The sequence below is a fragment of the Populus alba genome, chromosome 5, assembly GCF_005239225.2.
Source record: "Populus alba chromosome 5, ASM523922v2, whole genome shotgun sequence".
NCBI classification, from domain to species: domain Eukaryota; kingdom Viridiplantae; phylum Streptophyta; class Magnoliopsida; order Malpighiales; family Salicaceae; genus Populus; species Populus alba.
In genome coordinates this window covers 4,571,034-4,583,385 of record NC_133288.1, presented here as the reverse complement: position 1 = coordinate 4,583,385, position 12,352 = coordinate 4,571,034, and the positions used below count along the sequence as shown (strand labels likewise).

General features: G+C 30.8%; 1 protein-coding gene across 1 annotated transcript in view; it reads left to right on the top strand.

Annotated features, from left to right (window-relative positions):
- Positions 1-1,917: 1,917 nt before the first annotated feature.
- The window catches only part of LOC118032451 (uncharacterized), a 29,357-nt gene continuing 18,922 nt past the window's right edge, over positions 1,918-12,352 (top strand). The window contains exons 1-5 of the mRNA XM_035037167.2: positions 1,918-2,051; positions 2,323-2,540; positions 3,371-4,362; positions 11,044-11,118; positions 11,338-11,844. Coding sequence (XP_034893058.2) covers positions 1,918-2,051; positions 2,323-2,540; positions 3,371-4,362; positions 11,044-11,118; positions 11,338-11,844 — 1,926 coding nt within the window. The remainder of the gene's footprint in view (positions 2,052-2,322; positions 2,541-3,370; positions 4,363-11,043; positions 11,119-11,337; positions 11,845-12,352) is intronic.

The following is a 12,352-nucleotide window of genomic DNA, read 5'->3' as shown; positions in this document are numbered from 1 at the left end:
GGAAGGTATTCAAAATAAATTATGAACTTGAAATCCCATTTAATCTAATTAACAAGGATAAAATTAAAAAAATAATAATTTAATAACCAAATAAAAACTACTCGTGTGACAAAAAAAAAAATTCATTTGCAATAGGAGGGAATTCATAGTCAAATCACAATGGCATTTAGATTTTGTTTTTTATATATAATTTTGTAATTATAATTGTTGTTTCACAATTAATCCAATTAATTGATGTCTCATCAAAAATTCGAGGAGGACGTTAATTAAAACCTATATATTATCGGGATGAACAATATTATTTATCATCAGAAGTAGAATTTTTAAGGGTGCTTCAACAATTTAATGGTAGAGTGCTGTTTCAAAATAAAAAAAAAATAAAAAGAAAAAGGTTTGAACTAAGTATGATAAAACAGTTTAACATTATTAAGTGGAAGAAACGTACATGGGTTATTATTTTTATATTAATATCATTTTAGGCCCTCCAGACTAACCTAGAAATTAGGCGAGGATCCAATTTTATTAGCCTTTACGCAACTAAATTTTAGTATTAGTTCCCAACTTTCCCTCAAATATTCTCATGGATTTATCTCTCCCATTTGAATAGTTAATTAAATCCTTGTTGAAAAAGAAGTTTTGTACACCACCATCCTGAGAAATGTGTAACATCTATATATACATATAGAAACATAGAAGACTGCCTGCTTCCTGCTGTAACATTCTTTGTCTTTATAGCTGGTTTTATTCTTAACAAACCCCTACCGTCTGCTTTTTTATTTTTGCTCTCTTTCTGAATTCAATCATGCGAGCTCTATATTCAAATTCAAGTTTCATGTTGAGTTAAATCCCTTCCCCGGAGAACTTACAAAGTTCCCTGTAAACTTTATGAGATCCATTACCTGGTTCACAATAGTGAAGGGAGATGGATGTTATTCAGAAGAAGAGAACCACCATTCATAAGAAGCAAACTTGTTCACATTCCTTTTAGCGATTCACTGCTTGATAACAGCCAAGATTTTAAAGATATCTTGACCTCGTTGGACATCCCGGAATCCGAACAATCAAAGATACTAGACTAATTGCATCTAAGGCTATTGGCATGGATATTTTATAGTGCTTCCTCAATGTCTGTTAGAATAGAGGCCGCAGTATATATAACTGGGAGCGGGAGGGGTGTTCATAGTGAAGAAGATCTTGCAAGAGCTGAGAGGGAATCAATGGAGACTGAAGCGAGACCGATTCCGGCCACCAAGTCGTCTATTAATGCATTGGAAAGAGTGTTTCGGGAACAATGAGAGACTGCACAGTTTGCATGTAAGAGATTGAGGCAGGGAGTGATGCAATTCGTATGCCGTATTCCCATGCTTATAATTAAGATTGCATTGTTTAGTGGTTGTGTCAAACAACCCACTCAACCCAATAGTTTAAGTTGTTAAGTGAGGTTCCAAGATATGATTTATATTATTCTTTAACACACTCACTCAAGTGAAAGCTCTTTGAGCTTGAAACTTGCACAGACCCACATTACCTTGTGCTTAATTTTTATGAAATAAATAAGAATTGTGAAATTTAAACTCGTGACCGTTTGGTCATTAAAGCTCTGATACCATATTAAAGAACCATCTCAATTCAATAACTTAAATTGTTAGATGAAGTTTTAGAATATGATTTATATTAGATTGCATCCTAGTCACTTGTGCCCTCCTTGCCGCCAACATATGTTATATAAATCAAAGTTTTTGTTAAGTGACATTAATCAAGAAATATCAATAAAGAAAAGTTTCTCTTCAATCTACAGTTTCTATCTCTCTTTTCTCTTCTAATTCTCCCTCTCATTTCTTTAAATCTCGTTGTTAAGATTAGCTATTAACAAATTGGTATTAGAGCCCAAAAGATCCACCCATTACTATTAAAAAAATGGTTGAAAACAACAAAGTTAGAGCATTGCAAGAACATGGAAAGAAAATGGAAGAACAAGTGCAGAGAATGCATGATGAAAATCAGAGGCAGTGGGTAGAGAGAAACAGGGAGAACAAGCAATTCACTTCAAGGTTAGATTCAATAATGGCTACTCTGCAAACCATTGTAAACAATCAAGATGCTGAAAAATAAGGCAGAAACAGTACTCCATTGCCTATTGTAAGGAATAACCCACTTTTTTTTTATGGAATTCTACCACAGCTAAAAACACATGCAAGATTAGAGTAGGTAAATTCCTTTGAAGGGCAGAAACTTGGATATAATGTTGCTCTACCCAAGATAGAGATATCAAACTTCAGTTTTTTCAGCATCTATTTTATTACGTTTCAAGCTTCATCATAGCGGACTTAAGGAAGATGTGAAGCCGATGTTGAAAATTTTGAAGCCTATCACATTAATGCAAGATTTTGAACAATCCAAATGGCAGGAAAAATCAAATCTGGCTATGATCAGGAGGAATAAGATGGTCACAAGGTCAATGGTTCCAACCAATGCTAACAGATGGACAAACAATCCACCATCAAAGTCTTACAATCCAATTAAGAATGATGTAGCACAAGGTTCAGAACAGCCCAAGAATCTCTTTATGAACAAATTAGGCAACTAGGGCAATGTTATAAGTGTGGAGAAAAGTGCAGTCCTGGCCACTTATATATGCAGAAAAGTATACATTTACTAGAAGAAAATGAGGAAGAAGAGGATGCGTTTATGGAAGCAATGAAAGGTAGTAACGATGAGATAGATGCTGAAGAATATGGCTTATCATTGAACGTGTTGGCAGAAAGTTATGCCCATAACACGATCAAGATTAGAGAAAGCTATATTGGAAAAAAAAAAAAAAAAAACTTGTGATCTTGATTGAATGTGAGTACCCACAACTTTACAATAAAAAAAAACAAATGAAAGTACATTGCATAATAAAAGACCTATCTTTTTTCCATACACAATTAAAAAATAAACAATAATAAATACTTTTTTAATAATTAATTTCAATAAACAACTGGAATTTGAAGTTTACAAATGTGGATGCTGCTCTTAAGATAACATTAATGATGAAATCATCGATTAAAGTGTTTTTGTTTCATTGGAGTTAGGTTTTTAAAAGCCCAAAATGAAAGCTTATGATAGATGCATAGTTCAGATTATTGCTCAAGGTTAATATATACATAAAAAAACTTTGGTCAGTTTTTTAATTTTAATTAATGAATTACTTTACAAAATTGAGATACAATTAGATAAGGCTGCCAACACTGTTGTTAAGAAAGTGTGGGAGAATCATAACATCATTAGAAATGAATTGAATTCAAAATGTTATATTTTTTAATTTAAATGTTCAAAATTTATTTTTCTTTATCATAACTGATAATCTATTTCTATTCAAGACAAATAGGGCAGTTGAATAAGCTGAGAATGTTGGATTTGAGTGATTGTTTTGAACTTGAAGTAATTCCACCAAATACTCTCTCAAACTTGTCCATGCTAGAAGAATTGTGTATGGGAAATAGCTTCCATCATTGGGCTACTGAAGGGGAGGACAATGCCAGTCTTGTTGAGTTGGATCATTTGCCTCACTTGACAAATTTGGACATGCATGTTCTAGATTCTCATGTTATGTCAAAAGGCATGCTCTCTAAAAGATTAGAAAGATTCAGAATATTTATTGGAGATGTCTGGGATTGGGATGGTGTTTATCAGAGCTCGAGAACATTGAAGATCAAGCTCAACACAAGCGCCAGTCATTTGGAGCATGGTGTTCTAATGTTGTTGAAGAGAGCTCAAGATTTGTATTTACTTGAACTAAAGGGTGTTAATAATGTGGTCTCTGAACTGGACACGGAAGGATTTCTACAACTGCGGCACCTCCATCTCCACAATAGTTCTGATATTCAATTTATTATTAACACTAGCAGCGAGGTTCCTTCTCATGTCTTCCCTGTGTTGGAGTCTTTGTTTCTCTACAATTTGGTATCCTTGGAGAAACTTTGCCATGGCATTCTCACAGCAGAGTCTTTCAGGAAACTAACAATCATAGAAGTGGGGAAATGTGTTAAATTGAAGCATCTCTTCCCATTCTCCGTTGCACGAGGACTTTCGCAACTTCAAACCATCAATATTTCATTTTGCCTAACCATGGAAGAGATTGTTGCTAAGGAAGGTGATGAATTTGAAGACTCTTATACAGCAATTGATGCGATGGAGTTCAATCAATTGAGCTCACTATCGCTTCAGTGTTTGCCGCTTCTCAAAAACTTTTGCTCCAGAGAAAAGACATCTCGTCTCTGTCAAGCACAACCGAATCCAGTGGCAACTAGCGTGGGATTGCAATCTAAAGAAATTTCAGAGGATGAGCTGAGAAATCCTCTCCAGCTTTTCTGTGAAAAGGTACCTGCATAGTTTTCATTCAATCCCTTCTCATGTAGCATGCATCTGATCATCTTCATTATGTATCTGTTTCTTCTCTTATTGACTCTATTTTTCTCTAGAGTGTAAAGAGTCGTAAGTTGATACTCAATGACAACATCTTCATATAATAAGTTGAATTCTGATGAAGTGTATTCCTTCTCATTGTCAAATTTTATAGCTTGAATTTTGCACCCACTTTGATTCTCCATATTCTTTTTGAATCTCTAAAAGTTCCAACCATTTCTTATTTGTATTTCACGAACAAAACCCAACACATTCTAGTAAAATCATCAATATAAAGAATGTAATAGCGACTAATTTTTAATGAAGGTGTTTTCTGAAGGCTTGCCGCATCAATATTGATCAATTGGAGTTTTTGTGTAGATCTTCATGTCAATTTAGGAAATAGCTTCATGTTTTGCTTACCAAATTGTCAAGCATAATAGTTTGATAATTGATCAGAATGCAATGGCAGACATTTCACAACATCATTCTTCTTCATATTGTGCGTGCATTAAAGATGATAGTTTCCAGTCTTTTATGCCATACTTTTGTGTTGTTAATATTTGTTGAGAAAGTTGCATGCTCCTCCTCATATGGTAAGAATGAGAAACTTTTACCTCTTATTTTAGCCTGCAATATCTTATATCCAGTAATATAAAAATATGATAGCATTTATCTTTAAAAGTCACCTTCATTCCTTTTTCTATCAGCTACCATTAACAAGTTCTGATTTATATCAGGTATATAAAATACATCTGAAATTATTTTTGTACCTGAATTTGTTAAGATTGCAATGGCTCATTTTTCCTTTGATGTTATGTAATCATCATTCCTAATTTGAACCGTTGTAATTCTTGTAGGTTGCAATGTTTTGAAAAGACTCCTGTCAAAAGTCATGTGGTTTGTGCAACCATTGTTAATAAGCTAATTATCTGAGAAAATATTGATTGAAAAAAAAGACAAAAAATAAAACCCAATTTAATAAGAAAATTACAAAAAAAATAATAATTAGAGTGGTGATATTATTGTACGTCATCTCACAAAACATTGTTGGTACTAGTTATTTAACTAGCACTTTGCTGCATATCATAATGTTTTTTTTTTTTTTTTAAAATGGATCTATGAGCTATTTTAATATGTTTTTTTATATTAAAAAGTTCAAAGCTTAAAGCGAAAAGCTTATGTAAACATCTAATCAATTAAATCGATAATCAATTATGTAAATAAACAAAACAAAATAGCCATTGACAATAACTAAAAAAAGACTAAAAAGATTGAGAGATGAATGTGGATCATAATATTTCATTCTCTAAAATGAGACATTTACTCGTTTGTGCCTGTTAAACTTATTTATTAAAATCATAATATATAATAGCAATAGAATTATATATGAAACTGGTTGAATAAAAAAAATATATTAGGTAATGCCAAACATATTAGGAATATTATTTTAAAATAAATATTTTTTTATAAAATAAATCTCACCTATATAAAAAAAATCTTCAAAAAATAAATACAAACAAACCAATTTGTTTTTTTTAAAAAAAAAACTCTATAAAAAAATCTTGCAAAACCCATGACCTAGGGAATGAGACCAAGATAAACTAATAGAAAAGAAATTGAAAATAACCACAAAACTAATCTTTTTTTTTTAACAAAAATAATATAAAATTATAAAATTATAAAATAAAATGAGAAAAAATGAATGTTGAACTGCATCAACTTTTGAAACTTATTACCTGTGTCATTACATTAGAAGCAACACAAATGGAAAAACCATAAAACTCAGTACCTAAAAAATTAAACGCTAAAGGATGAAATAAAAAAAAAATCAATCACACAAAAAATTATAATTAAAAGAATGAATGTGAAAATATAAATACAAAAATAAATTAGAGGGCATCAAAAAAATTTAAATTGGAGGGTTAAATTGAAAAGAAAGATACTTTAACATAAGGAAAAATAAATCAAAAGAATGAGGGCTAAATCAGAAAAAAAAAATAAAACAACATAAAATGAAATTGAAATTGAAAGATGAAATTGAAACCCAATTTAACTTTAACAAAAGAGCCAATGAAAACAATCATAAATAAAAACAATAAAAATCGAATTGCAAAAAATAATAAATAACAAATTGTAATTTAAGGACTAAATTGAAAACAAAAAAAAAATTATAGAAGGGTTAATGACGAAAATATGCAATAAAAAAACATAAGGACTAAAATTGAAAAATCCAAAGAAAAAAGGACATACATATACTTTCTCTAGAAAATAGAGAAAAGAAGGAAGAAAAATAAATAAAATGAGCACTGGCGACAAATCATCCATCATCCGCCGCCACACGCCACATTAATAGGAAGATGACATATTAACGCTTTCAAGGATATGATGAAAGGTCATGTTTGACCATCGAATGGCATCTCACGTGCCATCCATTTGCTGGTGTGTAGCACGCCATCAATGTTTTTGAATAAAAAATATTTTTTTCAGCTTTTAAATACCATAACACCCACCATGAAACTGAGAATTAAAAAAAAAAAAAAAAACTAGTGTGAAGGACATAGATGCCCTTAGACACATGCCTTGTATTTTTTTTATTTTTTTATTTATCTTTTCTAAGGCTAAAAAAATATTTTAACCATATTCTAATAAAAAAACCAAAAAAGTCTTTGGTTAACAACTTAATTTTTTTTTTTTTTACCTTAAAGATAAATAAGTATTTTTATTGTTTAAAAATTTTAAAAATATCAAATAACCCTTGGTCAATAATTATAGATTTTGTTGACTTTGGAGGGAAACTCATTATTTTATTGTCCAAAAATTTTGAAAAAATATTAATATATCCGCTAACAATCTTTTAATAACAAATGAATTTCTAAAATAGATCAAATGACCCCTACAATTAAGACTCTCAATTTTTTACAGTCTAGGAAAAAAATGCAATCAACGGTAAACCATGTCTAAAACTATAATTAAAAAAACTTCCCTACAGAATTTGTGCCTAAGAATTTGTTTTGACTAGTTTTCCATATTCTCAATATATAAAAAAAAAATTATAATATTTAGTTGATGTTAAGTTTTACAAAAATAAATTTGGTTGTATTAAATAAAAGAAAAAAAACTAAAAATAAAGGAACCAATTTGACAACGCATATTTTCATTTTTGTCAAATTGGATCTTTTAATTTTTATTTTTTTAATTAATACAACCAAAAATTATCTTTATTGAGTATTTTCCGCTTCTTATCATTTTTAGTGTTAAAAAACATGTCTTTTTTTTTTTTACTTTTGAATTTTGTCAAATATCTTTTTTTGATTCATTTGATTTGAAATTATATATTTTAATTCAAATTTTATTTTATTCACCTATCAATCTCTAAATTCAAAAGAAAAGGAAGAGAATCATCAAAAAATATAACCGGAGGAGTGAGAGAATATTTGTTGGCAAGATCATGTTAAAAAATTGATATTAAAGTATTTTTCTTGATAAAAAAAAATATCATTGAAAAGTCTTTATTTATTATATTGTTGGAAAGAGTGGATAGAGGTTGAGAGAGACTTTGTTTTCCATTTGATTCTTTATTTTTAAACTAACTTGAAGGATGGTTTTAGGTGAAAAATTAATTTATTAAATTTATAAAAGTATTTTAAAGATATTTTTAGTTAATTATATGTATTTTTATGTAGTTTATGTTGTATTCAATTATAGGTTGAAAGTGTTTAGTTAATAAATATTGTTGTAACCCAATTTTGGCTCATTGGCTTTTAATTTAATTTTTACAGGGTTTAAAATGTAAAATTAAAAGATCAGATACTTATTTCGATGAAAAGTGTGATTTGTCAACTTGCGTGAAAATTAAGGACTATAATGTGCTTTTGCCATTCTATCCCTACCTTCAAGATAATCCTTACTTTCAAGATAATGATAGTTGTCTGTTTTCGAATTCGATTATAATTCGAACTTCAAAAAAGAGAATGAGTTTGATTGACATTTTACTTCTTATAAGTGATGGGGCTCTTGCAATATAAATATTGATCCTAGTCTATGCAAAAAAAAGAAAAAAAAGATGGGAAGGATAGGAAAAACCCTAAAAAAAGAGACCATAGAGGAAGTCATTACCAGAAACCCTAAAAGAGAGAAACATAAAAAAAGAAAGGGGCGGCGAACCCTATACTAGCCCCCCCTTTAACCTTTTTTTTTTTAGCCCAGTCTCACTTGACTTCGCCTCCAGCAGCCGCACACCTAGGTAAGTTTGCTTCCTTCCTTGCTAAAATAATTAATTGGTTACTGTTGCATACATTTTTCGATAGCAGAAAATTCCAAAAATATTTGGTGCTTTCGTTGATTTATTTGTGAGCCCCTCGCACTTTGTTTTTTTTTTTTTCTTTGTGTTTGTATTTTTTGTAGATGTGCTCAATCTGTGGACTATTACTGTTAAATGCAAATATGTCATGCAATGTTTTTTTTTTTTTACTTCCATCTAAAAATACAGAAAAATAAAAAAGGTAATAAAAAATAAAAATAAAAATGTTTATGCACGAATAAAAATAATATAAATTTATTGATTTATCCACTAACGCCAGAGTCATGAATAAAAATACCAGTTTAAATTTATATTATTTTTATTTGTTGTATTTTATTTTATTTAGCTAGAAAAAAAATGTGCATTTGTAAAAATAAATTTATTTTTTATTGATTTATTCACTGGCGCTAGAGTCAGGAATAAAAAATATTGATCTAATTTATTTTATAGCTACGTGATATTTACCAACGCAAGAGTTGGAAGTATCCGTAGTTGAATATTTACTGGCACCAGAGTCAGGAATATTATAAGCAAATTATCATAGCGTAAACTAATAAACATTTAGCAATTTAAGACGAAACTAGCAATGCAGCCTGCCTTAGACAAGACGTTTAAGGGGTGATAATATCTTTTCTTTTACGTAACCAGTCCCGAACCATAGAATCTCTGTTGACTAGTTAGGGTTTCTAGTGACCATAATACTAGGTGGCGACTCCTTAAACAAGATCTTTTCCCTAAAAGAACAAGATTCCAAAATTATGTTCTTTTTTCTATAATCGAGTGATAATTTTTTAATTGGTCGCCGCGATGTTGGGTGCGACAAATATATAATATTTTTTTTCATAAATTATATTAAAAATTCCATTTTAAAATTTTTATTAAAAAAATATAATTTATACTTTTTTTATTTTTCAAATCAAGTGGACCTGTCAATTATTTCTAAAAAGAAGAGAGAGAGAGACTATTTTTATGGGCAATGCAAACATTAAAAACAAAAAAAAGGACAACGTTTAAGTGTATCTTGATCAAAGTTGTGCTGTTGCGTAATGGATTTTGTCACTGTTTATTTTCAGTACACAGTAAAACACCCATTATTGAATTTTCTTAAGGCAGTGTTTGGGAACGCGGTTCAACCTGTGTTCCCAAAAAATTTGAAAGTTTTTTTTTTGTTAAAATTGAGTGTGGTTTGTACATTTTGGATCATTTTGATGTGCTGATGTCAAAAATAATTTTTAAAAAATGAAAAAACATTATTAACATACATTTCGGCACGAAAAGTTATTTGAAAAGAAACCGCTACCACACTACCAAACACGCTCTAAATAACCCGTGGTGTATATATTTTTATTTTTATGAAAACAATTATACATATAGTTTTTTTCAATGTATTTTTGTAGTTTAAAAAATTTAAATGTAAATAAAAATTTATGTATATAAGTAATATAAAAACCGAGAATTATGTGGGCTAATAAATAAATAAATAATTCATAATATCTAAAAATAAAATTTAAAAAATTAAGAGATAAATATAGATCAAGATATTAAATCTCGCAAAACAGGACATTTACCCCATTATATTTGCTGCATTTTATTTATTAATTTTTTTTTATTTAATCAAACGATAATAAAAATAGATAAACACATTCAATTGATTAAATAAAATAAAAATAATATATAAGGTTACACATATTAGAAACATTATCTAAAAACAAATATTTTTTATTTTAAAAAATATAATTCATCTATATAAAAGAAAAAAATACAAATAAATAAAAAACCTCTTCAAAAATTAAATGTATAACCAAAAAATCATTATCATTTAGAAAAGACTCCATAAAAAAAAAGAAAAAAATATTGATCTAAATATTTTTTTTTTAAATAATAAATAAACATTAATTAAAAAACATTAAGGAAAAAAAAGGCCTAGCCAAGCGCTGCTACCAGGGCAAGTCCGCGTAATTGGACTCTAAATTTTTTTTCACTACACCTGCAACGGAAAATATATCATCTGATTTTGCCCAATTTTTTTTTTTATATATATAAATTTCAGATCTAAATCATTTTTTTTTAATTCTATTTTTTTTTAATTAATTGATCTTTTTGCAATTCTTACCTCAACTCTTCCGAATAAAGCCTAGAAAAGTAGGAGCTACTATGATTTTCGCATCTTCTGTCGGTCAACCGAGATATGATAACCGGCGCGCTATTCAATATTAGACACGTCGAGTCGTTTGTTTTTTATTCTCACAACTTTATTTCTTTGTCTTGTTTCCTTGTAGTGCTGATTTTTATTGACTGATATTGCCATGAGTGGTACTTTTGATGGAATTATCTTGTTGATGATGCTTGTGTAGTTAACAACACTTGCAGTATTAGGGAAGCAATTGCCATGCTCAGATCATCTTGGACCTTTGTCATTTAACAGTGAGGTTCGTCCTTTGATCTCCTACTTCTTGCGTTATTTTTGTAACCAACCTACGACCAAAAGAGAGAAAGGAAAAGAAGAAAATTAGAGGAAAAGGGGAGAGAGAATGGTTCTGGAAAACATTATTTCCACCATTGGCCTTTTTTCCGAGCACAGCGTTGTTCCAATTGCACGTGAGATCAATTATTGTTTCAAATACAATCACAACTTTGAAAATCTGAAGAGGGAAGTCAAGAAGTTGAAAAGTGCCCAGCTGAGGGTGCAGCATTTAGTTGACGATGCCAGAAACAATGGGGAAGCAATTCTTGAGGATGTTATAAAGTGGCTATCTCTTGTGGAAGAAGCTTCCGAAAAAGTGGGAAGGGAGATTTTGGAAGATGAAGATAGAGCGAGAAAGAAGTGCTTCATCGGATTGTGTCCGGATCTCAAGGCACGATACCAGTGTAGCAAGAAAGCAAAGGCGGAAACACGCTTTGTTGCCAGCCTCCTGGATGAAAGAGATGTTTTCAGCACAGTTTCCCATCGAGCTGCTCCAAAAGGGATGGAAGCTATATCTTTCAGAAGTTTTGACGCCATGCCATCAAGAACACCCGTTTTGAAGGAAATTATGAATGCCTTCACAACTGCTGATGTGAACATGGTTGGGGTGTATGGAATGGGTGGTATGGGGAAGACAACGCTGGTAAAAGAGGCTGCTAGACAAGCCATTAAGGAGAAATTATTTAACCAGGTAGTGTTTGCTGTAGAATATTAAACTCAATATATCCAGAAGCTCCCAGAAGGTCAAGGAAGGCAACCAGCCACCAGCCACCAGCCACCAGTCGCCGACCAGCCACCAGCCGCAGCCGCCAGCCGCCTCCATTGCCGCCAGCCGCCTTCACACTTGAAGGTTGAATTTTCGTATTTTGATTTGTGTATAAATAGAGTGCCCAGCTTATGTTATATGTGTGGAGAGAATTGAGAGAAACACTAGTAAGAGAATAGAGAGAGAGAGGGCGTGTAATTGTTAAGCTTTTGTGTTGTATTTGTAAGCTTCGGTTTTGTGTAATAAAACAGTGTGTTTTATCCCCTCTGAGTGTTTCAAAGCCACCACCAGTGGCTCCTCCCACCAACAATTGGTATCAGAGCCCCGTTCGTCGGAAAACAGAAGTGTTTTGGGGTATATCCGAATTTTCAAAATTGTCAAAAACAAGTTTTGATCATTCCACAGTGTAGATCTCATCAAGACGAACTCACTG